The sequence below is a fragment of the Sturnira hondurensis genome, unplaced genomic scaffold (assembly GCF_014824575.4).
Source record: "Sturnira hondurensis isolate 20B ecotype Veracruz unplaced genomic scaffold, ASM1482457v3 Scaffold0019216, whole genome shotgun sequence".
Classification (NCBI taxonomy): domain Eukaryota; kingdom Metazoa; phylum Chordata; class Mammalia; order Chiroptera; family Phyllostomidae; genus Sturnira; species Sturnira hondurensis.
This window is the reverse complement of record NW_028091847.1, coordinates 1,472,345-1,499,599: the sequence shown is the minus strand read 5'-3', so window position 1 is coordinate 1,499,599 and position 27,255 is coordinate 1,472,345. Positions and strand designations below refer to the sequence as shown.

General features: G+C 37.4%; 1 protein-coding gene across 3 annotated transcripts in view; it reads left to right on the top strand.

The window, feature by feature from the left end:
- Positions 1 to 27,255, top strand: part of VPS8 (VPS8 subunit of CORVET complex) — a 253,317-nt gene that overhangs the window by 80,767 nt on the left and 145,295 nt on the right. For all 3 annotated transcript variants that reach the window (XM_037027629.1, XM_037027628.1, XM_037027630.1), the window contains 4 exons: positions 5,215 to 5,261; positions 20,772 to 20,994; positions 24,105 to 24,194; positions 26,732 to 26,783. In XM_037027629.1, coding sequence (XP_036883524.1) covers positions 5,215 to 5,261; positions 20,772 to 20,994; positions 24,105 to 24,194; positions 26,732 to 26,783 — 412 coding nt within the window. The remainder of the gene's footprint in view (positions 1 to 5,214; positions 5,262 to 20,771; positions 20,995 to 24,104; positions 24,195 to 26,731; positions 26,784 to 27,255) is intronic.

Genomic DNA, 27,255 nt, shown 5'->3' with positions numbered 1-27,255 from the left:
TTCCATCTTCTGCTGTATGAATGTTGATGCCATATACTTTAGTATGTACTATATAGAAATAGGAAATTTATTTTTATTATGACTTAATTTTTTACTTAATACCCTTTTAGCCTGAATTCTACTTTATCTGAAAGAAAGATCACAATCCCTTGTATTTCTTTACATGGTGTCCTTTTGCCTATCATTCTAATTTTAGTCTTTCTGGATTACTTTATGTGCTCCTTGTTTACAACGTAGAGTCAACAACCTGTAGAGATGTTTTCTAACAGCTTATTTGAGCCAAACTGATGCCATGCTAAGGATCAAGATCTCAAGTGTTACAAAGAATGACAGTTTTGCAGTTTCTTTATACATTTGGAATTAAGGAGAAAATAAGGAAGGTTCAATGAAGACGGGAGAAAGCAAGGTGGGGATAGCTCGGCGATTGGATGATAGGACAGTTAACGAGATTATGTGCTCCCTTGAGGCTGGCTGTATTTCTAAAACACTTGAAAAAGAGGCACTTCAAAGCTGGGTTAACCTAGATGCACAAAAATAATGGGTAGTGCTTGCTTAAGGTGAAGATAAACATTTCATAGGCTGGGAGCGTGGCTGACTACCCTTCCTGACCTGCCCAGTTAGGAATTTATGATAGGATCACCCTCTGATGTTACTTTCAGTTAAATTTATTATGAAGCCCCTTTTTGGTCCACAGTATAGCACTGGTGGGTTGCTTTTTGAGATTTCAGATTTTTGCTTTTTCAGATTTCAATGTGAAAATCTCAAGTGAGGTTAAGCCCAATATTTTTAGTTTTAGTTTTTAAAGAAAGTCTTTTACCACTTACTCTATTTTTTATTTGTACATGTACTACTGATATTTAGGAATGTGTATTTAATTCCAGTGAATACCTTTATCATTATAATATTATATAGTAACCTTGATTCTCTATTTTCTTAGACATAGTTCCTTACTATGATAAAAATTAGTATGTCTCTTTTTTTCTTCCTCATTAACCCCTTCTCCATCACTAGATTTTGACAGTTATCTTAGTTTGTTTTTATAACATTAAACATGCTTCTAGTTAGAATTTTAATTGTGTGCTTTAAAGGATATCTTTTAACTATCATTTTACAGATGAAACCAGTGAATCTTTTCTACCTGTTCTACTTTCTCTTCTCTTTCCAATTTGTCTTTAATGTAAATCTTTTTCTCATTGTTAGAGTGTCTGTTTTAGGCTTACCTTATAGTTAAATACAGTTCATGCTCATCACCAGTACTTTTGCTATAGTTTCCCTAGTCTTTCCTTGGTTGCTGCAGCAGTTTCTCCAAGAAGGGCTCATGAAAACAGTATTCTTTGAGTTGTTGCATCTTTAAATTGCTGGTCCCTAGCTTTTATAGTGAAAGACATTTTGGCTTTCTTAATGATCTTGAAAATATTGCTCTATAATCTTTCACTGAATGCTGCTGTAGGGAGACATGAAGCTAGCCAGAACTTTTTTCCCCCTTTCAAAATTGACTGATGTCTTTTCTTGGCTGTTTCTTAATTTTTGGAATCCAGGAACTTGACTGCATTGAGTCTCCCCATGAAATCATTGTAGACTTTTCCCCCCTAGCATATGATGTATTCTTTCAATATGTAGATTTATGTCTATTTTTTAGTTTAGGGAAATTTTCTTGAATCATCTCGAACTATTTGTTCTATTGTTTTAGTCTTTTTATTTAGGATTCCAGTTATGCATATATTGATCTTTCCTCTTTACCTCTCTCTCTCCCTCCATCCGCCCTCTCTTCTCCAGTCTCCTCCTTTGTTTCTGTTTTACTTCCTCCCCTCACACAATTACTTCTCTCACCGCTCAATTCTCTGCAGGCTGGGTCTCTCCCATCACTGTGCTTACCATTTAATGAAGAAAATAAAACACTTTCTTACTAAACATACAGTGACATCTTAATTGCTAAAGCCAGTGAACACTTTGCATGTCTTCCTCACCCTCTGCTCCGTGTCAAACAGCGGTAACCACGCCCTCTTTGACACTCTGTGTCCTGCAGATGTGCTCTTCTGATGTTTAACGTGTCTGTGGTTGTTACCAAGTGGGGTTTTTTTGTCTTCTGACTGTATCCTAAGTGCTGGTTTTCTTTGTGATTTACTTCATTGTCCAGTGATTTTTATCTCTGTTTATTGTAGTCAGTTTTATTTATATACCTTGTTCCCTCTCAGGACTTAGAAATCTGTAATTCTAACTCCGATGTTTCAGATTACTATATCCAATTTCTTATTATTCAACATCTAAGTAAAGATGTTCCTTAAATCTCCCATAGCCCAAACTACACTTACCATCTTCCTTCTGACAACCTCCCACACTTCTTATCTCATTTTATGACATTGTCAGTCAACTATCACTTAAATTAGAAATTTAGGAGTTATTATAGACTTCTCCCTGTGCCTTCCAACCCACAACCAAGTTGTTATTAGGCTGTATAGTTTACTGTATAAATACTTCTCAGTTCTGTTTGCTGTCTTATGCCCACTGTCACTGCCTAGTTTGGTCCCCTATTTCTTTCTCTGACCACTGTAGTGGTTTTCTGTCTTCAGCCTGGGTTTTCCAGACCCTCTCAGCATAAAGTCACCAAAGTGATCTGAGGGTGTGAATCAGATGGTTTCACTCTCCACGATCCCTGTTATGTCTCCTTAGACTTAGTACCAGGCTGGGCACACATGTCCTTATGTCTTTAATGATTTAAATACATGCTTTAATAATTTATACCTGATAATTATATTTGAAGTTTTAGCCATCTATCTGTGCTGTTTGTAGTTCTGCCGATGTTCACTTATGATGCATTATTTCATGAGGTGCTTGAAATTTTTATTTTAAGTACATTTTCAGTGGGGCTTTATCAGTAGGACTTATTTTGCCTGGGTTAAACACCGTCTGTGGAGAGATTCTGAATTTGCTTTTTCCAAGTGCCCCAGGAATGTATCCTTTACATTATCCTTTAATGTATCCTAAAATGATCCTTTTAAAGGATCATTTAAAATTAAAAACATTTATTTATTTATAGAGACAGAGAAACATTGATTTGTTGTTTCACTAATTTGTGCATTCGTTGGTTGGTTCCTGAATGTGCCCTGACCAGGGATCAAACCAGTACCCATGGCATATCAGGATGAGGCTCGAACCACCTGAGCTACCCAGCCAGGGCAGGACCATCTTTGTGTTACTTTCATGTCTTGATTGTTCCATACTAAGGAGATGGTATAAATTCAAGTCCCAAATCCACCTTTGGGCAGGTCTTTATTGTGGACTCATGGAGAGGACCAATTTACTCCACTGAGTCCAGGCCTATACAGACAACATTTCTTTTTTTCCAACTTTTTTATTTAAGTATTTTTCAAGTGCAGTTTTCTATTACTCCCACCCCACCCCAACCCCATGCTCCCCCCCTCCCTCCCATTTCCACCCTTCTCAGTTGTTGTCCATGTATCCTTTATATATGTTCCTCTAAATCCCTCCCCTATTTCCCCTGAAACTCGCTCCCCTCTCCCCCCTGGTCACTGTCAGCCTGTTCTCTATTTCAGTGTCTTTGGTTATATTTTGCTTGCTTCATTGTTTTGTTGTTTAGCTTCCTGTTAAAGGTGAGATCATATGGTATTTGTCCTTCAACACCTGGCTTATTTCACTCAGCATAGTGCTTTCCAGTTCCATCCATGATGTTGCAAAAGGTAGGAGCTCCTTCTTTCTTTCTGCAGCATAAAATTCTATTGCAGACAACATTTCTTGCCATCCCTCTTTGTCTAGAGGCAGATTTTTGTTCTAATTTCCTTTCACAAAGGATGCAGCTTTTCAAGACTCTGATTTTAGCTAGATATTTTTTTCAATTTCTTATGTTGCAGGATTCTAAAACCTCAGCTTCTTTTTGGCATTAAAAACACAAGGTCTTACATGACTGAAAAATTTATAGGACAGTCTTAAGTTGACAGCTCAGAGCTTATTGCTTAGTTTTTAGTCCCCTTTTTGCTTTTCGACTCTGGTCTTGGGAGCTCAGCTGTGTGTCATTAACAATGTTCATTAAAATTTGCCCAGCATTTCTAGGGAGATTCCTCCTCCCCACCTCCAGGTTATCTGGTCTACTGTATTCTCATTCAGGGTTGAAATTTGATAAAGCTTTAACACTGTTCAAATGTATGGTTTCACTTCCTATTTTTGAAGAATCTAAGATTTTAAATGTAGTCATGAAGAATAAAGGAATCAGGTAGATGGGTCGGGAATTGACCTATAATTTGATCAGGGTTATAGGTCCTTTTTTTGACATTTCTCTCAAATAATAAGTGTGTCTCAGTTTTGATGTTTGTCAAACAACTGCTAGCATATAGTATTTTCTTCACATAACCCCTTTTCCCTCCTGAAGGGAATTTTTTTCCACCAATAACCTAGGCCTTTTAGGATTTCTTTTTTAAAAAAGAAACCATTTCTCTGCAGCCAGGACAAAGCGAGAGAGAACTGCTGAAATCTGATGCTTGGTTATGTTCAGTCATAATAAGCTATTTCTCCCTCAAACTGATTCTCTTAAAAAAGGCCAAAATTATAGGTTGCTCTTCACTTGATACGAGTCTGTACATGATGAATTTAAAGCGACCAAAATATTATGAAACTGAGAAGTTAAGCCAACTTAAAATAGCTGGTTTGGAGGATTGTGATAAAATATGGGCAGACTTTATCATCTGAGCCACCAACAGAACCAACTAGATCCTATTACCGTTCAATGAATTTTATTCTGTTTTTTTCCTTACACATTTTCTTTACACAGTTGTGAGAATACGTATTTTTTGCCTAATGTTTATCATAAGGTTATTGTAAGTTCTTTATAAACTTGTAAGATCTACATAATATTTTATTTAAATAGCAAATTTCCTTAACTATTTTGCCATGTAATGTATTTAATTCTTATTTCTTCCTCCTGTGCCCCTCCTCCTGCTTCTGTACAGAGATGAATATCTTAATGTATTATAAATTTTTTTTCTTAAAAATATTAAATCTCCAGATAGAATTTCAGTGTAAAAATGGTTTCACATTTTTAAGACTTTTGACACATAGTGCCAAATTGTTTACCCAAAACATGGTGGAAAGTTGTATTTCCCAACAGTCTTAGGCAGACCACTTTCATTTTATGTTGTGTCTAACCAGCAAGCCACTGGACAAAGATACGATGCTGATGCTTTCTTTATGGTTCCCCTACAGGGTATGGTTCCTGTCATCGTTGATTACTGCCTTCTGCTGCAGCGAAAGTGAGTATACATTGCCTGTCGGATTCAACTATTTTGAACGCAAGTTGTCTGTTGCTTATATTATAATTTACTGCTATGAATTGTATGCATTTGATTGGACAGGTTTTTAAAAAAAATTAGATTTACAGAGATTTGATTCTTTTACAATATTTAGTCCATTTACCTAATAAAGTTAACTTTTCCAAAATAGATGCTGTGGGTGTATCATCTGTGTGTTTGTGTGGCAGGGTAGTGGAAGTAAAGAGTATAGCTGACAAGAGAGCAGAGCAAGTAGAGCAAATACGACTTAAAGATACGAACAGTAAAAGTATATGATTTGCGTACTGTGTGTGTATCCTTTTATGAACCGTCGCTAAAAGGCGTGTTTCATACCACCCACAACAGGGCAGGAGTTGTTGTGCTTCTGCGGTGTCGCTGGATGGAGCCTTTTAGTTCAAAAGAAATCGGTGTAAATAAACCTTTTTCTTTTTAGTGATCTTATTCCATTTCTTAAGCCCCAGTCTTTCTAATCAATGTCCAGTCTTTCACATAAAGAGCCTGAATTAAAGTACAGTTATAATTCTGTACTCTTCAGAATCATATTCTGATTGATCTTCAGGCACATGAGCCCTGGGGTTTAAGGATAGAAGAAATTTGTTCTATGTCTGTGAAGTATGCCATTGGTACTTTAATAGGTATTACGTTGAATCTATAAATTGCTTTGGGTAGTATGGACATTTTGATGATGTTAATTCTTCCAGTCCATGAGCACAGTATATGTTTCCATTTGTATGTATCTTCTTTAATTTCTCTCTTCAGTGTTGTGTAGTTTTCTGAGTACAGTTTTTTTACCTCCTTGGTTAGGTTTATTCCTAGGTATTTTATTTTTCTTGTTGCTATATCACATGGGATTTTTTCCTGATTTCTGTTTTTGGTGTTTTATTGTTGGTATACAAAAATGCCTTTGATTTCTGGATATTGACTTTGTATCCCACTGTTTTGCCAAATTCATTTATTAGGTCGAGCAGTTTTTGGTGGAGTTTATAGGATTTTCTATGTACATTTTCATGTCATCTGCAAATAATGACAGTTTTGCTTCCTCCTTTCCACTTTGGATGCCTTTATTTCCTTTAATTGTCTGATTGCTGTGGTTAGGACTTCCAATACTACATGGAATAGAAGTGGTAAAAGCAGACATCCTTGTTTTGTTTCTGATCTTAGTAGGAAAGTTTTTAGTTTTTGCCCATTGAGTATGATGTTAGCTGTAGGTCTCTCATATATGGCCTTTATTATGTTGAGGAATGCTCCCTCTATTCCTACTTTGTTAAGTAGGAATAACAAAGTAGGAATGCTCCCTCTATTCCTACTTTGTTAAGTAGGATAAGGTACAACACCCACCATAAATGGGTGTTGTACCTTACCAAAAGCTTTTTCCTCGCCTATTGATATGATCATGTGGTTTTTGTCTTTGCTTTTTGTTTGTGTGATGTATTACATTATTGATTTGTGAATATTGTACCATCCTTGCATCCCTGGGATGAATCCCACTTGGTCATGGTGTATGATCTTTTTAATGTATTGTTGGATGCGACTTGCCAATATTTTGTTGAGAATTTTAGCGTCTATGTTCATCAGCAATATTGGCCTGAAGTTTTCTTTCTTTGTTGTGTCTTTATCTGGTTTTGGGATTAGGATAATGCTGGCTTCATAAAAAGAGTTTGGGAGTCTTCCATCTTCTTGGATTTCTTGGAATAGTCTGCGAAGGATAGCAGTTAGCTCTTCCTTAAATGCTTTGTAGAATTCTCCTGTGACCCTGTCTGGCCCAGGGCTTTTGTAGGTCAGGAGTTTTTTGATTACTGCTTCAATTTTGTCTGCTGTTACTGGTCTTTTCAGGCTTTCTGCTTCTTCATTGAGTTTTGGAAGATAATATTTTTCTAGAAATGTGTCCATTTCACCTAGGTTTTCAAATTTCTTAGCATATAATTATTTGTAGTGATTTCTTACAGTCCTTTGTATTTCTGTGGTATCAGTTGTAATCTCTCCTCTTTCATTTCTGATTGTGTTTATTTGGGTCCTCTGTCTTTTTTTTCTTGATGAGCCTGCTTAAAGGCTTGTCAATTTTGCTTATATTTTCAAAGAACCAGCTCCTGGATTCATTGATCCTTACAGTTGTGCTTTTGGTCTCTATGTTGTTTAATTCTGCTCTGATCTTGGTCATTTCCTTCCTTCTACTTGCTTTGGGCTGTCTTTGTTGTTGTTCCTCAAGTTCTTGTAGGCATAGGGTTAGGTTGTTTATTTGAAATGTTTCTATTTTTTTTCGGTATGCCTGTATCACTATGAACTTCCCTCTCAGGACTACCTTCACTATGTCCCATAAGTTTTAGGTTGTTGTGAGTTTATTTTCATTTGTTTCCAGAAACTTTCTGAACAGCATATTTCACAGATATGGAACAAACACTTCAAAAATTTATATGGAACCATAAATGATCTCAAATAACTGCAGCAATTTTGAGAAAGAAGAGCAAGGTAGGAGGGATCACAAGACCTGATATCAAATTGTATTACAAGGCCACTGTAATCAAAACAGCCTGCTACTAGCATAAGAACAGACATATAGATCAATGGAACAGAACAGAGAACCCAGAAATAAACTCAGGTCTCTTCAGTCAATTAATATTCAACAAAGGGGACAGCAGCATAAAATGGAGCAAAAATAGCCTCTTAACAAATGGTGTTGGGAGAGCTGGGCAGCATGAAACTCAAACTCCAACTTATACCATACACAAAAATAAATTCAAGGTGGATAAAAGATTTAAATATAAGTTGTGACATTGTTAAAGTCCTAGAGGAGAACATAGGCAGGAAAGTCTCGGATATTTCACATAGCAATATTTTCACTAATATATTCCCTAGAGCAAGGGACATAAAGGAAAGAATAAACAAATGGGACCTCATCAAAATAAAAGGCTTCTGCATGGCTTAAAAAAACAGCATAAGTGAAAACAGAACCAACTGTATGGGAAAACAAATTTGCCAATGATACCTCAGACAAGGGTTTGAGCTCCAAAATATATAAAGAACTCACACAACTCCTTTCTAAGAAATAAGCAATCCAATTAGAAATGGGCAAAGGACTTGAACAGACACTTCTCCAGGGAGGACATACAGAGGGTCCAGAGACATGAAAAGATGTTCAGTATCACTAGAATCAGAGAGATGCAAATTAAAACCACAATGAGACACCACTTCACACCAGTCAGAAAGGCCATCATAAACAAAGCAACAAACAACAAGTGTTGGAGAGGTTATGGAGAAAAGGGGACCCTAGTGCACTGTTGGTGAGATTGCAGACTAGTGTAACCACTATGGAAAACAGTATGGAATTTCCTCAGAAAACTAAAAATGGAACTGTCATTGGATCCAGCAGTTCCACTGCTGGCATTATATCGTAAGAACCCTGAAACACCAGTCCAAAAGAACCTGTGCACCCCAATGTTTATAGCAACATTATGTACAATAGCCAAGTGCTGGAAGAAACCTAGGTGCCCATCAGTAAATGAATGAATCTAAAAACTATGGTACATTTACACAATGGAATTCTATGCAGCAGAATGAAAGAAGGAGCTCCTACCTTTTGCAACAGCATGGATGGAACTGGAGGGCATTATGCTAAATGAAATAAGCGAGGCAGTGAGGGACAAATACCATATGATCTCACCATTAACAGGAACCTAATCAACAAAATGAACAAGCAAGCAGAGTATGGCCAAAGACATTGAGATTGAGAACAGGCTGGCAGTGACCAGAGGGGAGAGGGGAGGGTATAATGGAGGAAAAGGGTGAAGGGTTTACAGCAACAATTATAAAGGACACATGGACAATAACAAGGTGGAGGGGTAGAAACAGTGGAGGGAGGTGGGGAAGGTTTGGGGGGAAAGGCAGAAAACTGTACTTGAACAATAAAAATGTTAAACAAAAGAAAAAAATGTATCAGGATGTTCTACACACACACACAAAAAGGATATAAGAAATTTGTCTAGAATAGTCAAAGGAGAGTCCTACTTTTCTGATCCTGTTTTATTTTTAATTTTATTTATTTATTTATAATATTTAAAGTGTACAATTTTATTAGTGTTTATTATTTTGTTTTTCAATTATAGTTGACATTCAATATTATTATATATTAGTTTTAGGTGTACAGCATAGCATTTAGACATTTGTATAATGTATGAAGTGATACCCCCCAATGGTTCTAGTGCCACCTGGCACCATACATAGTTACTACATTTTTTCAGTTTTTCCCTCTTTGCTCCTCTCCATCCAACCTATCCTCCACTTCCATAGTCAATCCCCATACCACTGTCTATGTCCATGCGTCCTTCATATACGTTCTTTGACTAATCCCTTCACCTTTTTCAATCACTCCCTGCCTCCCCCTCCCCTCTTTCAGCTGTCAGTCTGTTCTTGATTAGGCTTTGTTGGTTTCATAGTAACTATGTAATTTAACCAGTTACTATTACGTAATAGCTATGTAATTTATACTGGTTCACAAATTTTCTACACTTACAATAACAGCTCCCTACATGTGAGATATTGTCCTAAGCCCTTTTAATTTGTCTAATTTTTGTTACAATAAAATAGTTATTATTATCTTCACTTTACATAGGAGGTTCCAGAGGTAGAAAGCCACTAAATAACTTGCCAAAGCTCACCGACACTTCTTTCAAGGAGCAGAGGTGGGTTAATACAGGCAGTCTGGCTCCTGGACTCTTGATCTTAACCACTAGCTTGTACCACTTTCTGAGTGGTAGAGAACAAATGTGAGGACCTAATGCAGATCCTCCTAAAATTCTATACTACACTGACTTGTCTCATATGTATTCAGGTATCCTGAATCATAAAAGGTGGATCACACTTTGAAAGTGTCAGTGATGGTCATCAAGAGGGCAGTTACTTGCTGTCAGATCTCTAAGTCACAAAGAGCCACAGAATGTACTTCCTCAGGGCTAACATTTATTCCAGTGTTTTAGCTACAGTGTTATATGGAATTATCCATTGAAATGTGTTGTATTCACAGTTGGGACTTGTTGAGACCATTGTTTTATGTTACATACTGTCTTCTTTGTGTAGGCCTCAGGGAGAAATTTCTCACAAGTGTTAGTACCAGAAATACTTCTGCGTCTCTATGTAGTTGTATACTTTTACCTGGTGGACAGTGAATTGAGTAGCTGATTACTGTTTCCTAGAAAGTTAAGAGCTGTGATATACTAACTTCACCCTACCTTTTCTTTACTTAGTTTTCTCTTTACCCTACTTTTCACAGTTACTTCCTTGTTATTTATTGTGTATTTTTTTAAACAAGCCTCAGTAGTTTATGGATCAGTTCAAATATTTAATTTTTTTAAATCCTTATAATTACAATGTAAGAGAGATAATTTTATCTTTATTTTCAGGTGAGGAAATTGATACTAATATGAATAAGTACTGAAATCAAGCCACATCTTCAATTGAGATAATTATAAATGAGATAAAATAAAGTACCTAAAAGGATAAATTTTTGTTTAGAGCAAAAAGACATATCTTTATAAAATAGAGTAAATCTACCTGGAATGGTACCTGGTGGAAAGAAGTTATTCAGTACCTGATGGTTGAATTAATTAAATAATTTTGCCTCCTGGTTTGCCAGGTGACTTGTGATCATTATTTCATTGAATGTGTGAAAACTGTCTCAGTGACCTAAAGTTGAAAGGGCCCTAGCAGTTGTAAGGTGAAGGATTATATAGATAAAAAGAAAAAAATTTTTGCTAGTCCCAAAAACGTTCTTATAAAAAAGGTAGCTTTGTTTCAGTGTGGTATCTTTCTTCCTAAACTAGACACTTTATACCATCTTCTTTGACATTTCTCCCCAGTTTTATTGAGAAATAATTGACATATAGCACTGTATAAGTTTAAGTCATACAGCAAGATGGTTTGATTTTTATATATTGTGAAATGATTACCACAATAGGTTCAGCTAACATCCATCTTATATACACACAGTATAAAGAAAAAGAGAAGGAAAAAATGTTCCTCTTATAAGGATTTACTCTACTAACAACTTTTTTATATGTCATACTGCAATAGTAGCTACTGCGGTCATGTTCTGTCTTGTGTTCCTGGTACTCGTTTATCTTACAACTGGAAATTTGTATCTTTTGGGCACCCTCTTCCAATTTTCCCTTCTCCCACCCTCACATCTGGTAACCACAAGCATGATCTCTTTGTTAGGTTTTTTTTTTTTTAGATTCCACATGTAAGTGAGAGCATACAGTATTTGTCTTTTTATGTCTGACTTATTTCACTTAGCATAATGCCTTCAAGGTTCACTCATGTTGTTGCAAATGGTAGGATTTCCTCATATTTTATATACCTATAATGCACATACATATACATGCTACAACTTTATTATCCATTCATATCAGTGGATACTTAAGATGTGTCCATGGCTTGGCTTTTATGAATAATGCTGCTGTGAACATGAGGGTGCAGACGGTCCTTTCGGTTTCTGTAGTATCCAATGTAAGGTCTCCCTTTTTATGTGTGTTAACATAGGTTCTCTTTTCTGTCCCCCTTGCTTAGTCTAGCTAAGGTTTGTCAATTGTATGTATTCTTTTCTATTGCTTTTCTGTTTTCTATTTATTTCTTCTTTAAACTTAAATTCTTTCCTTTTTCTGCTAATTTGGGGCTCTATGTGTTCTTTTTCTACTTCTTTAGATGTAGTTAGGTTCTTTATTTAGGATCTTCATTCTTATTGTAGGTGTTATGAAATTCCCTCTTAGAACTGCTTTTGCTGCATCCCATAAGTTCTGATATATTGTGTTTCCATTTTCTTTTGTCTCAAGAAAATTTTTTCCCCCTTTTATTTCTTCTTTGATCCTTTGGTGTTTAGGAGAGTGTTGTTTATATTCCATGAGTTTGTGAATTTCTCAGTTTTACTCTTGTTACTGATTCCTGGTTTCACTACATTATGGTCATGGAAGATACTTGGTATGATTTCAGTTTTCTTGAATTTGCTAAGACTTGTTTTATGGCGTAACATATGGTCTATCCTAGAAAATGTTGCATGTGCACTTGAGAGGAATCTGTATTCTGCTGTCATTGGATAGAATGTTCTGTGTATGTCTGCTAGGTACATTTGACCTGTAGTGTTGCTCAAATCAGCTCTTTACTTATTGGTTCTCTGGATGATCTATTCATTGTTGAGAGTGGGGTATTAAAGTCACCAACTATTATTGAACTACTGTTTTAGCTCTATCAGTTTTTGCTTTGTATATTTAGGTACTCTAACATTGGGCACATGAATGTTTACAATTATTATATCTCCTTAGTGGATTGATCCCTGTGGCATTATATAATGACTTTTTTGTCTCCTTTACCATTTTTAGTTTAAAGTCTGTTTTTCCTGATACAAGCATAGCTATCCCTACTTTTTGTTTGTTTGTTTGCCATTTGCTTGAAATACCCTTTTGTGTCCCTGAACTCTCAGTCTATGTGTATCTGTAAGACTAAAGTGAGCCTCTCACTGGAAGTGGGCTGTTAGCGTTTGGTTTTCCTTTTTAAAACCATTCAGCCATTCTGTATCTTTTAGTTACAGAATTTAATCTGTTTATGTTTAAAGTGATCATTGGTAAGTCAGGACTTTTTGCTCATTGTTTTCTGTTTTTATGTATTCATTATTCCTAATTACTTATCCTTCTGCCCTTTTTGGTATGTTTTCTTGTCTTCTGGTATCAGTATGCTCTGACTTCTTTACCACATTCTTTTGTGTAATTACTATAGGATTTTCCCTTGTGGTTACCATGACACTTATGTTAAATATCTTAAACTTATAACACTGTATTTTAAACTGAAAACAACTTAACTATAATAGAATTTGTAAACCTTTTACTTTTCCTCCTCCTTACATTTGAGGCTATTGCTGTTATAATTTACATATTTTTATATTGTGTTACTAATAGCAGATTATTATAGTTATGGTTATTTTTACTGCATTTATCTTTTTTAACTTTCAAACTAGAGTTGTAAGTGAATTACGCACCACTATTACCATATTGCAGAGTCTAACTCTGACTATATGTTTACCATTACCAATGAGATTCCTTCTACCTCTTTATGATGTTAATTAACATTTTTAAAACTTCCATTGAAAGAACTCCCTTTAGCATTTCTTATGAGGGAGGTCTGAGGGTAACAAACTTTCTTAGTTTTTGTTTGTTTGGAAAAGTCTTAATCCTGCCTCTGTGTTTGAAGGGCAGCTTTGCTGGGTATCAATTCTTGGTTGACCATTTTTCCCTAATGTTTTGAATGTGTTATCACCTTTCCTTTGGGCCTTAAAAGTTTCTGTCAAGAAATTACAGGTGTTCCCGTTTATGTAATTTTTTGTGTTTTCTTTTGCTGCTTTTAATATTCTTTCTTTGTTTTTGCCTTTTGACAATTTACTTACAAATGTCTTGGTGTAACCCTGTTTGGATTCAACCCATTTGGTGTCCTTTGGGCCTTATAAATCTGGATGTCCAATTTTCTCCCCAGATTTGGGGAGTGTTTAGCCATCATTGCTTTAAATATACTTTCTGTTCCCTTCTTTCTCTCTTTGCCTTCTGAAACCCCTATAATGTGAATAATGTTTCATTTCATGTGAATCATAATTTCCATAGGCTTTCTCTATTTGATTTTTTTTTTTTTTTTTGCTCCTCTGACTCGGTCATTTGTAGTGTCCTATTCTCTAGGTCACTGATTCTTTCCTCTGTGTGGTCAAGTTTGCTTTTGAAACTCTCTATTAAATTCTTGAGCTCAGTTATTGTATTTTTCAACCTTAGGATTTCTAGTGGGTTTTTTGCATGTTTGTTTTGTTTTTCATTTTTGGATCGTTGCTATTTTCTTGTCAAACTTTTCTTTTGATTCATGCATTGTTTTCCTAATTTTGTTTAGTTGACTGTGTTTTCTTGTATTTCACTAAACTTCCTTAAGAGGATTAGTCTGAATTCTTTGATAGTTCATAGATCTCCATTTATTTAGGGTCAATTATTGGGGCTTTATTAGTTTTCTTTGGTGGTATCACAGTTACCTGATTTCTTAATGATCCTTTGTTCCTAACATTGGTATCTGTGCATTTGAATAATTGGACTCCTTTTTCACAATTTACAAGTTTCCTTTCCAGAGACAGTACTTCACCAATTAGTTCTGGTTTTGGGATATTTCTGCTAGCAATGTCCTTGGGCAGGTAGGCCTGCCATTATGGTCTGTTTTGGGTGAGACAACTGTTCAAGCTTGAGTGTAGGCATGAAGGTGGATTGCCCCTGGCTGAGCAGTTGGGTAGCACTTCTGGCTTGGTTCTCTGCCCAAGTGAGGGGCTCCAGGTTGCCTGGATTCTCTGGTCAGGCTTGCTAGATGGTCAGGACTGCATACTATATTCAATAGTAATGGAACTATGAAATAGTTTTCCTGCCCTGGCAGGACAGTAGGATGAGACCTAGGGCCTGTACAGCTCATTGTTTGGGGATCTGAATCAAGCCAGAATGTATATTGACCTCTCTGGTCAGGGGAGGCCACTACTTTTTCTCTGCAGACAGGGCATGTACTAGCTGTGCTCTCTGTTCAAGTGCCACCATACATAGGGCTAAAGAATGGTCTATACATCTCCCATGTGCTCTGGTTAGGTTTCCTGGTTAGACAGCTGAAGGCTATATTCCATAATGAACAGGGCTATGAATTGGAGTCCCTGCCTGGGCACAGGGGAAGAGGCATCTCTATACCTAATAAAGCTCTTTGTTGTGTAAACTCAAGCCAACCCACACCTCAAGTTCCCTGAACAAAGAAGGCCGTTGGTTTTGTTCTTCACTCTATAAACTCTGCCCACCTGCCTCTCAGTCACAAGTTTCCCTGGGCCAGACAGCATCCATGAGTTGTCTCCAGCCCTTCTGGTCAGATAGGGCCAGAAGAAACTCTCCATTGTGGGTGAGACTGTAATTCAGCTCCTTGCCTGGGCATGAGCAAACCAGGTTTTAGGGCTAGCAAACACTTTCTTTTTTTTAAAATATATTTTATTGATTATACCATTACAGTTGTTCTATTCCCCCCCCTCATTCCCCTCCACCCGCACACTCCCTCCCCCACCATTCTGCCCCCCTTAGTTTATAACCACGTGTCTCCTCAAGTTCTTTAGATTCTATATTTCCCCCACTATTCTCACCCTCCCCCTATCTATTTTCTACCTACCATCTATGCTATTTTCTGTGCCTTCTCCCCCCTCCTCCTCCTCCCACTCCCCTGTTGCTAACCCTCCTTGTGATCTCCATATCTATGGTTCCACTCCTGANATTTTAGTCTTGGCTAATGTAATTATGATGTGTCTTGGTGTGTTCGTTCTTGGGTCCAACTTCTTTGGGACTCTCTAGGCTTCCTGGATTTCCTGGAAGTCTATTTCCTTTGCCAGATTGGGGAAGTTCTCCTTTGTTATTTGTTCAAATAAGTTTTCCACTCATGGCTGTTAATTTCCCCCTTCTGGTACCCCTATAATCCAGATGTTGGAACGTTTAAAGATGTCCTGGAGGTTCCTAAGCCTCTCCTTATTTTTTTGAATTCTCATTTCTTCATTCCTTTCTGGTTGGATGTTTCGTTCTTCCTTCTAGTCCATTCCATTGATTTGAGTCCCAGTTTCCTTTCCATCACTATTGGTTTCCTGGACATCTCCCTTCATTTCAATTAGTTTAGCCTTCATATGTTCCTCTAATTTATGACTATAATCAACCAGTTCTATGAGCATCCTGATCACCAGTATTTTGAACTGTGCATCTGAGAGGTTCGCTATTTCTTGTTCACTTAGAGTTATTGGCTCTGGGGCTTTGAGTTCTTCCTGAGCCATATTTTGGACTGTTCGTGCTTGTTACCTATGAGGATCCCTTGTTACCCTAGGTGTTTACCAGAGCAGGGCAACTCAGTCGCTGGGTTGTGACGTTGTATGTGGGGGCAGGGTCAAAGAGGAGCAATGGGTCCCGTCTGCCGCCTCCTGCTGAGGCCCCCACAGGTGCCGCAGCTGCCACCGTCACCGGGGCCCGCACTTTTTGTCCCACTGCACGCGAGTGTGCCACCGCCGTCAGCCCTCTGCCACTGGTTTCGCCCTCTGGGGCCTACGTGGTCCGTCTCACTGTGCGCGAATGTGCGACTGGGGTCAGTCTGCCCCACACCCTGACTGGGTCCGGGCTACCTGCGTGCCTAGGTCGAGGGATCTTTCCTGCCAGACTCTGCTCCGCTGCTGGCTCCGTCCCTCTTACCGTCCTGGTTGAACAGTTTGTTGTTGTCGGACTTCCGTATAATTCAATTTTCTGTTCTTTGGCTGTGTCTTTGTTCTCCAAACCTTTGTTGTATTCAAACTTGGTTGTGGGAGAAGGCACAGTGTTTCTACCTATGCCTCCATCTTGGCGGAAGTCTCCAAACCCTTTCATTTGAGGACTTGAATCAGGCAGATCTGCACTCTGCCAAGTTCCCTGGTCTGAGTGCACCTCTGACTTGGTTCTGCAGATAAGCAAAGCCTCCAGTTGGGATTACTACTTGGGTTCTGAAGATATGACACCCATTTGCCAGGATCTCCATGCTGGTGATTGTAAGCCTTCCCTCCTTCTCTATCACTGATTCCCAGTTGTTGAGCCTCGTGGATCCCCTGCAACTTCTATGGCATAAGATGAGAGTAGGAGATCCTGCAAAGTGACCCACTATACTAAGGTGGGTGCTAGTTTCTCCCCTGGGTTCTCTTCTTACTGGAGAAGCCAGAGACCCAGGGAGACCTCTCCACATGGTACTACCCTGTCCTGGGACAGGGGCAAATGAAATCAATGTGTAACCACCTCTGTTACCTCCCTAATGGAACTTGTCTTGGTCTCTGCAGTAGAGGGAGGTTCTTAAGGCTCACCTTCATGTTCCAAGCTTCTCTCAGAGGTGTCTCGTTCTTGAATAGTTTTTAGTTTTTCTCATGCGGGGGAAGCAAAGTTAGGAACAACCTGTGTCATCTTATTGATGTTACTTGCTTCTTTGACATTGGTTTCATTTGCATCAAGAGTCTTCTCTTGCATTCCCAAATTTCAAAGTCTCTGCAACATTAAGATTACTTTACAGGATGTTCAGGTTGTGCATAACACATACACATTTCACAAAGTATAATCTAGTACTCTACCAATTTCAGGTAACTCCTTTCACTTGTAGAGTTATCACTTACATTAATATTTTCTTATTGGGTATATTGTTTTATAGTTAGTCCTCTTATTTTTCACATGTTATACTATACCTTATATGGGTCAAATTATAAAAATAATACATATTCTGAAATTAATTTTAACTCAGTGCCATAAGCATTATACTATAATCACTGTTACCTCAGTATGATAACTCATAGAGTTTCATGCCCAGCAGTAGTATTAATTGAATTAGTGTACATATATATTCCCATTCATACTTAAGAATTCTTTTATAATATAAAGTACTTTTTACTGTGGCAGGAACCATGTAGGGCATACCAGTCAATGTGCTATGGACATCTTTTTTGGTTAAAATTTGGCTTTATACTCTTTTCATGAATTTGAAAAATCAGAAATGGCAAGAAATTGTTTTTGAAGACTTGTACTTTTATTTTTATAACTTGGTTCTGTTTCATCATTTTATTTCAATTTGATGGTATATATTTCTTTTTTAGTATTAGACAAAAGATATGTCTCAAGGCTTTTTGGAAGACATTTAATAATTCGTCACTTTTCCTATACAACAGTAGTCATAATTTCAGTTTATGTTGATAGTGGGTCCAGACCTTACTTGAACTATAATTATAACTTTGAACATTGTTTAAAAATAGGTACTATGTGCCAGGACTGGTATGGCTCAGTTACTTGGGCACTGTCCCACAAAGTAAAATGTCACCAGTTCAGTTCCTGGTCAGGGCACATGCCTGGGTTGCAGCTGGGAGGCAACCAATGGATGGATGTTTCTCACATCAGTGTTTCTCTCCTTCTTTTTCTCCCTCCCTTCCCCTGTGTCTAGAATGAATGAATGAATAAATGAAATCTAAAAATAGATGCTGTGTTGTTATATGTGAATTATATTTCAATAAAGCTGTTATAGAACAAAGAAAATAGGCGCTGGACATAGATGATCCTAACCACTTGGAGCTCATATTACTGCAAGCAGATATCCAAAAAGAAGCCATCACTTAAATGACTTGAATCATATATAAATATGAACTAAAATATTGCTGTTAAATCTAAAGTGAACCCGAAGTGCTATTTTGATAGCCAGGGTATTTGTTTAGTCTTGTTGTTCACCATCAAGGTTGTTGTTTGAGAAACAGAATGATCTTAATTATCAAGTATGGTTGAAGAACTGGATGTTTTGAATATTGTTTTCTTGATAACTGCATGTTAAAAATTTTAAATATCAAATCTAGGAGGAAAGGGTGCCATACCTTTAATTTATATTGAAATTAACATAAATTAGTATAAACTGAAACTAGTATATATCGAATTAGTAGAATCAGTATATTGAATTAATATAATTAAATTAGTACATACTGAAATTAATATAAATATATAATATTAATCTAGATTCAGTATAAATTTATGACCATTTATATTGAGATATAATTCACATATCGTAAAATTCACCTTTTTGAAGTGTACAGGTGAGTTATGCAACCATCACCACAGTTAAGCTGTGCCTGTTTAAAGGAAATGTTTACAATTGTGATGCTTGTACCAGAAAACAGAGCATTTTGAACATCATTTTTTAAAGTTCATTTGAACTTTACTTGTACTTTTATAAACAAAGAGACCAACCTGAATTAACTTTAGATTTATTAAGCCCCACTTGTAGGGATTTATTTATTTGGTTCTTGTTATATGTTTAGTATAGACCGTTGAGCATGAGAATCCAGCATGAAGGGTCTCGCTCCCTTCAGACAAGTTTACAGTTATCATCAAAGCTGAGTTCTTTGCTTTTTCTGAATAGTAAACTTGATAATGCACAAAGAGAAGCTGGCCATTTCCCTCTATCAGTTTGAAGTTAGGAACGATAAAGTCCAAATAATATTTTTAATGTGAATATTAACATCAAGAGAAGTTACGCAGAAAGAATGGATTTTCTGTTGTACTGGCTCTAAGGAGGCTAAGATAGTTTTGAAGCTGGCCTTTCTATAAAGACAGCACTTAGGCATTATACAATGCCTAAATATAGAAAGAAATACAAGAGCCAAAACTTTTTGTATGTACTTTTTCCCCCTCTTTCCCTAATGCTCTAATAAATATTCTCCCAGAATGATGAGAACGTGTCTTAGAATTCTGTTTTATTTTAAGGTAGAAAACAGGAGTTGCTGAGTGTTATTTTTCTTGCTTCTTTATTCTAGCCTCTGACTGGTTAAGGAAGAATCGCACTGTTTTGCCATGAATCTCATCAGCATTGCATGCTGCTATGTGTCCCAGGGGCACCTTGTTTGTCAACTTCTAGACTGTTTACTGAATGTTTAGTTCTCTAATTCTCCTCCCCAGGGCTTTCTGTGCTGAACTAAAATATAGAATTATCTTCCCCGGCATGTTGTTTTTAACAGCATGTTGGAGAGTGCAGGCACTGGCAGATATGACGCTTTCTTTAAATTCATTAGAGTTACTTTGTTACAGTAAAGCTTCATTAATCTGTTTCTTTTACTTGGCTAGTAATCGGTATTCACAAAAATGTGATGGGTTATTGATTAAAATGAAACTAATATGAAAAACACTCTGGTAAATATGAAGCAAAGGGGGGGAAATGATGCAAATTACATTTGTGGATATGAGAAAAAATAAATGGATATGCATCCCTCCCTCCCCCCCAGGATATTGCAAATGCTGTTTACTTGAAAGTGGCATCTGGTTGTGCTGACTTGCAGCCAGTGTGTGTATCATCTGTCCCCTTCCAGGACTACAGATGAGACAAGACCCTGTCTACCCCACTCCTTTCCAAATCTTCCTTGACCTTTTAATGGAACTCGGCATGAAAGACCACACCTGTGGATGAACCATTGAGCCCTTTTCACAGTTGATGTGATACACATGTAAAGAGATTATGCATTCAATAAAAATACTATCACTAATAATACCAGCAGGTACATAGAATTAGCACAGTTTTTGTATTAAAAATAAGGACTAAATTAGTGAATGATTCAAGGCAATACAAAACATAAATGAAAACTTGGAAAACATTTCATTTTGAGAGTCATATGGGATTTAGGCCAGAAGGCTGAGTTTTAATTCTGACTCTATCACTTGTTAGCTGAGGGACTTTCAGCAATAATTTAACTTACTCAGCTTTTCTTATTTGTAAAAGAAGTATTAGGAAAATTACGATTTTCTATATATATGGGTTTTCACCATTTTTAGCACACTTACCAGTTGAAATAGAAGAAAGACGACATACTTAGCACACTGGATTTACTGGGTGTTTGGAATGTTCCTAAATGTCTTTTTTTTCTTTCTCTTGTAGAGATCTTTTATTTAGCCAGATGTATGACAAATTAAGTGAGAATTCAGTGGCCAGAGGAGTGTTTTTGGAGTGCCTTGAGCCATATATTTTAAGTGATAAATTGGCGGGGATCACACCCCAGGTAATGAAAGATGTGATTGTTCACTTCCAAGATAAGAAGTTAATGGAGAGTGTGGAAGCTCTCATTGTACATATGGATATAACCAGCTTAGATATTCAGCAGGTGAGTTTACAGACATTCTCCTAACGTATGGGGTAAATATCATTCCTTTATTGATTATACAGGATGGGGCAAAAGTAGGTTTAGGGTTGTGAGCTTGCTTTTGCCCCACCCTGTATTTACTGACCAATCGGGCCTCACTCTGCCGTCTGTCCACCCAGTTACTCGTGGAGCACTTTTGGTAAGATGTCTTATAAGCTTGTATTTGTCAGTGTTTCTCAGAACTGTTCTGTATTTACTGATCCTTTTTTATCTGTTCACTACCACAGTTTTCTTCTAGCAAGTGGGTTTCAACTATGAGTACTTTCACATAAATAGTAAAATATTTCTACTTTTAAAAGTTTGGTACTATTTAAAATAAAAGATTATTTCTAAGTTCACAGTTGATAATTTTCACACACTGAGTTTTGAAATACTGTAAGAAGCAAATTAAGATGCCTCATTTTGATCAGCCGGCCCATTGTTTGATAATTCACAATATGTCTGAGGTTTCTGTAGTAAGTTTTCAATCCTCAGTTGAGGAGCAGTATGTATTCTGGCCTCGGGCACTTCCCAGTTTAACTCTGTTCCCATACAGTCTTGACATTGCGTTTGCTGCTCCTGCAGGGGCACAGAGGTACAAAGCGCTACGCCCTACTGAGCTAAAATATGGGTAACTGGCAAAGATCTTAGCTAGACCGAAAGTTTTCTCTTAATGAAGGGTTTGGAGAAATGGTTATTGTTTTCTTCTGGAAGCTTTTTATGCGCGGCTGAAAGTTTGCTCAGTAAAGCACAGATCCTCTTTTTCATACACCTTTCTATTATACGGGTAGCCCGCCACCGTCTTCACAGACTATAATCAGGCCAGTGGTTTGAGAGCATGGTATCAGCCTAGCTTCATCTGCCTACCACCAGTGTAGGCGAAATTCCTAACTTCTTCTCTTTCCGACATTTTTAGCTTTCCTCCAATACTATGTAAGTAAATTCTAATCTTTTTCATGTTAAAACAGTTCCAAAAATCTTTCCCTCAGTTTCCCTTCCCTCCATATCAGTCCTGCTTCCCTTCTTTCCCCAGGTTGCTACCTGGTCTCACTCTTCCCAGTCACACACTTCTGAAAAGCACTGTCTAGGTTGCTGTTTCCAGTTTTTTTAACATTCTTAATAACTCTTCAACTTTGCATTCACCTCAGTTAGCAATGACCTCCATGTCCACGGTTATCAACCCATATTTTTCTAATTTTATTGACTCTTCCAACAGCATTTCTTCATTACTTCAAGGAGCATTTATTGAGTGTCAGGCTCTGAGGATCCTTCAGTGACCCTAGTAGACAAGACTTGGCCTCTCATAAGGCCTACATTTTAGCAAAAAGTTTGACAATGGACAGATAAATAAGTAAATAAATCAGAAATATCCAAAAACAAGTGTTACATTGAAAGTCAAACAGGCTCTCTGGTAGGGGGAGAGTGAGTCTACTTTAGACCTGCTCATTATAGAAAGACTTTCTAAGGAAGTAACATTAAGTCTGGAATCTGAATGATAAGAAGGAATTAGTAGTGCAAAAATCAAATCTTGGGGAAGAAGATTATTATAGGTAACAGCAACAGCTAATGAAAGAAAATACACATGTTTACATATGTGCCTTGGGTGTTTAAGTAACAGATAAAAGGCAGACAGACATGGAGCTTCTTTAAAAGAGAGAGGTAGACCTTTCAGGGCAAGGTAAAATTTTAAGCAAGAGCATTCTGATTTGCTTTAGGGGTAACAAAATGAGAGGTGAGGGTCAAGTACAGAAGAAGCAAGGAGACTAGTTAGGAGCTAGTCCAGGAGGTGGTCCTGGCCCGTGTTGGTAGCAGTGAGATGGAGAGGGGTGGCCTGATTTAGGATATGTTTTGGAGGTAAAATTGATTGGCTGAAGAATTGGATAGGTGGGGTGGAGTGAGAGAGAATTTGAGGAAGATTCCTAGTCTTTCAGCTTGAGAAACAAAGTAGTGATTTCTTAAGGAAGTTTGGAAGGCTGGGGTAGGTCTATTTTGGGGTGACAAAATCAGGAATTCTGTTTAGCCATTTGAGATAACTACTAGATATTCAGCTAAAGATAGCAGGTAACTGATTAGATACATGTTTCAGAGGGTAGATTAGGGCTGAAGCTGTGAATGTGTTAAGCGTGAATGTGTGAATGTGTGAATCTTTAAAGACGTGTTATCATGGCCCGGCTGAGAGGGAGGGTAGTGAGAGAAGAGGTACAAGGACATGCCTTTGTCTAGAAAGGCTCTCTCATGACCCCTCACTTGTTTTTCCTCTGATCTCCGCTGCCCCTTATCATTGCCTCTTGTCAACCTCCGTTCTCCAGCCCTGTCCTCATCACTCTATAGAATAGTATGGCTCTGATAGGAACAGAATACAGAGTACTACTCTATGCTTCAGTCATCTCTATCCCTCTTCCTAAATATTTTCTCAAATTGATTTCTCTCCATCCTTAATCATTTCCAGCTCCTTACTGTTTCTGCCTACAGAGTTCCCACTTACCATCTGTGCTTTGGCTCACATACATGCATCCTTTAGGTCCTAACTTAAATATTGCTCCCTCAAGGATGACCTTCTGAACACTCCAGACTATATCAGTTTCTTTTGTAACACCTATCACAGTTGTAAATGAATTATTTATGTACTTGGGTATCTTCCCTGAGTCACAGCTCACATGCTGTTCTGTGTCCCTCCCTTCTTTTCCTGTCCAGGACGAGTGGGGTTCTGTAGGGCAGAGACTAGGTCCGGGTTTGTCTTACCCACCACTTTATTCCCAGTGCCTGGGAGAGGACTCGTGTGTAGGTGTGTAGTAAATATTTGTAGTACTATTGACCAAAGGTAAAATGAATATGGAAAAAGAAAGAATAGAGACCAAATAAAATTAGTCAGCGGAGGATGTTTAAAAGTAGCTATTGAAAGTAGTTTTGAACTCACAGCAGCTCTTATCATGGCCTTGTATTTGAGCACTTCAATGTCAGTTTTTTTCAGAGAATGAACAAGAAAAGTTAGGGAGGAGAATTCAAGATCTTCTCCATCCTAAAAGGTTTAAGGGTAATAATTGGTTAGACTTGTTGAATTGCATGGACCAAGCAACTTTTCCTTTTTACAGGTAGTTCTCATGTGTTGGGAAAATCGTCTATATGATGCTATGATCTACGTTTACAACAGAGGCATGAATGAATTTATTAGTCCAATGGAGGTAAGACACTTCCTATCTTGGACACATATTTAATATTGTTTAATGATTTTCCCTGTTCTCTATTTGCACTGAATTGTTTCTCTTCTCATGCAGCCATTTAAAAATTTCTTATATATTTATTAGACTTGTATCCACTTGGGAATTTGTTAAGTAGTCTTTAATTTCATATTTTCTGCTGTTGCTTTTTTATATTTGCATAATTAGGTATTTAAATCCTAGGGGACACTATACAAAATTAAAAGTAATGTGTGCCTGTTAGACTTCAAGTCTTTTCAAAAATTTTTGATATTATAATAGATTTTCCAAAAGATATTAGAAATTTATCATATATAGTTACTGTGGGCAGTAAATACACTATTGTGTAACACTTTTCGTAGGTATCTTCTGCTAGGGGACAATCCTGAAAATGTTAGGGGTTCATGATTTGTTAATTGCTTATTTGCTTTTCCAAGTTTAGAATTTTATGGCATTCATTATGTAAGAATAATGTCTTGTTCTCCTTACCATTAGCAAGGGGCATCTAAAGAGCATTTAAGAAGAAAAAAAAAAACAAGCCCGTGTCTGCCTAGTTTGTTGCCTTGTACAGGGTCTGGCAGAAGTAACACCTGCCTGAGTGTGGTTGGTAGGGTAGGTGAACATCTCACACGAGATGACAGCAATTCAAACATTTCCCCTAAAATGTCATATGGTGTGCTTGGGTGTGATATTGTTATGTTACAGAATTACATGCTTATGACTTTGTAATAAAAGATTTTGTAATAAAAGTTATCTGTGCCAGACCCCGTATTTGAAGACAGAGTTGTGGGTAATGGAATGTGCCCTTCCAGCTCGTTGCTTTGTTACAGTGACTAATCACCTGGCTCAGAAAAGTTGGGCATTTGCTGAAAGCATCCAGTCAACGTTTTTGCATATTTAATGGCCATCCAAAACTCAAAACTCTCTTCAGTATTATTGTCAGCAGTAATTCCATGATAATTCAATCTTCCTTAAACACTTTTAGCTTGGTAGGTAAGTATCCCTCTAATTCATATCACCTTCAGTTTTGTATGCACCTTTCCTTGGTCTGTTTATAAAATGAGAGCCACAGCTCTATTCCCCTGCTTTTGACCCTGATTGTGTGTCAGGTATGTACACTTGAACACCCATTGACGGCTTCCTCACCCGGGTGCAGTGCTTCGCTGCGAAGGGCTGCCTCTCAGTGAGGACCAGGGCCGCGGTGCAGCAGGAGTGTTTCCTGCCTCACTACTAAAGCACAGTTAGGAAGAAATAATGCACTTCCTGCTTTCTCTCCAAATAATTCCTAAAAACAGATTCTAATTTGATGCATTCTGTGTTGATAAAAATGATTGCTGTTTTTTTGTTATTGTTGCTTTTGAAGTTTTTGTTTTGTGTGGGTTTTTTATTCTTCAAAATCTGGTTTGCATTTGTACCTGTATGTCTCAGATGGAACATTGAGGTTGCCCTGTTTAGAGTAGTTTTCAAGTTTAATGACTTTCAGCAGGAGCCTGGTATTTGCTATTAAATAGTCATTTGGAGATTTTAGCAATGGGAGGTTAGATGCATTCTATGATTTGTCTTATACTTCTCTGCCTGTAAGGAAATCTTTTTTCAGTGTTTAAAGTTTAGTCATTTTAGTACTTTAAAGAGGTATAAATTAAGGGGAGGTGTCCTGTCTTTTGAAATTTTTTAGAATGAAAAACAGAGTCATCACATTTGAGATGACTACTGTAGTCTGAAGTCTTTTGTTCTAGTTTTGGCTGCCTCTGAAGTAAAAGTAGTGCCTCATGTGGAGAGGACAAACTTTTCCTTTATCAATTTAGGTCGTCCCAGTGGTGGTGGGAGGGCTGTGAATTTACTGATAACAGGAGAAAAGACAAGGTTTATTTACTTATGTACTGGAGCTTACAGGCACTGAATAGCCAGAGCTAAGAGTATCTAGCAGTTTAACAAAACATTCTGTGCAGAGGGATTTCGAGCTTTATGGAAAAGTATAGATGGTTTATTGGGCTTTTTGACGCTAATGTACAGCTGCACTTGCACTTTCCAATGCTAAGGATCAGTCTTCTCTGAGACAGAAATCTCCCTTTCCGGAAGGCCACTTAGTCTTGCCATTAATCTTACTGTATTTTCAGAGGCTCTGCTTAAATTGGAATGATGTTTCTTTCTGTGGCCGCTGATTGTTCAGATGTTTTCAGTTTAAAGTAATCTTCATTACCATTTGGGGGGCTTATTGATCCCTTCACTTGCTTTCCGGTTTTTAAGAAACCTAAGGATATCTTATATCAGAAACTATAGTCTCAAAAAAAACCTTCATCAAACTGATGTCTGTGGCATGGCTTCTGTCAGTGAGGAGTGTGACAACTACTGTCTCCCAGTGACTCTTCTCCAACGGCTACATCTGCCTCACAGTCTTTATGTTTCATCTTAGTAGCGTTTGACGAATTCAGAGAAAGGTGGTTAATAGCATAAGAGTATTATCTTTAAAAATATTCTTTTAAAAATGATGGTGATTGTTTTCCTGTTTCATTTTCACACAGAAACTTTTCAAAGTCATTGCTCCTCCTCTGAATGCAGGAAAGACTCTAACAGGTATTTTCTAAGCCTTAATTTTTCCCCCCATATTTTTAAGGTTTACTTAAATATCATAAAATTCACCAATTTTATTATGCAGTGTAAATTTTGGTAATTGTGTATAATCATAGAACCACCACAATTGAATTATGGAAGTAACTGTGCACATAGTTCCTTCACACTAAAAAGTTTCCCCTGTCCCTTTGTGCGCTGTCCTTAGCTGACAGTCCTACCTTCAGACAGTCACTGATTACTTCCTGTCACACATTTCATGTAACTGGAATCCTAGAGTAGGTAATCTTTGGTGTTCTATTTCTTTCATTTAGCATGTTTTGGAGATGCATCCATGTTGTTGCATGTATTAACATTTCATTCCCGTTTACTGCTGAGTAGCATTTCATGAATTGGAATACCATCATTTCTTTATCCATTTACCCGTTGATGGGCATTTGAGTTGCCTCCAGTTTGGAGCTATAAGTAATGCTACAAC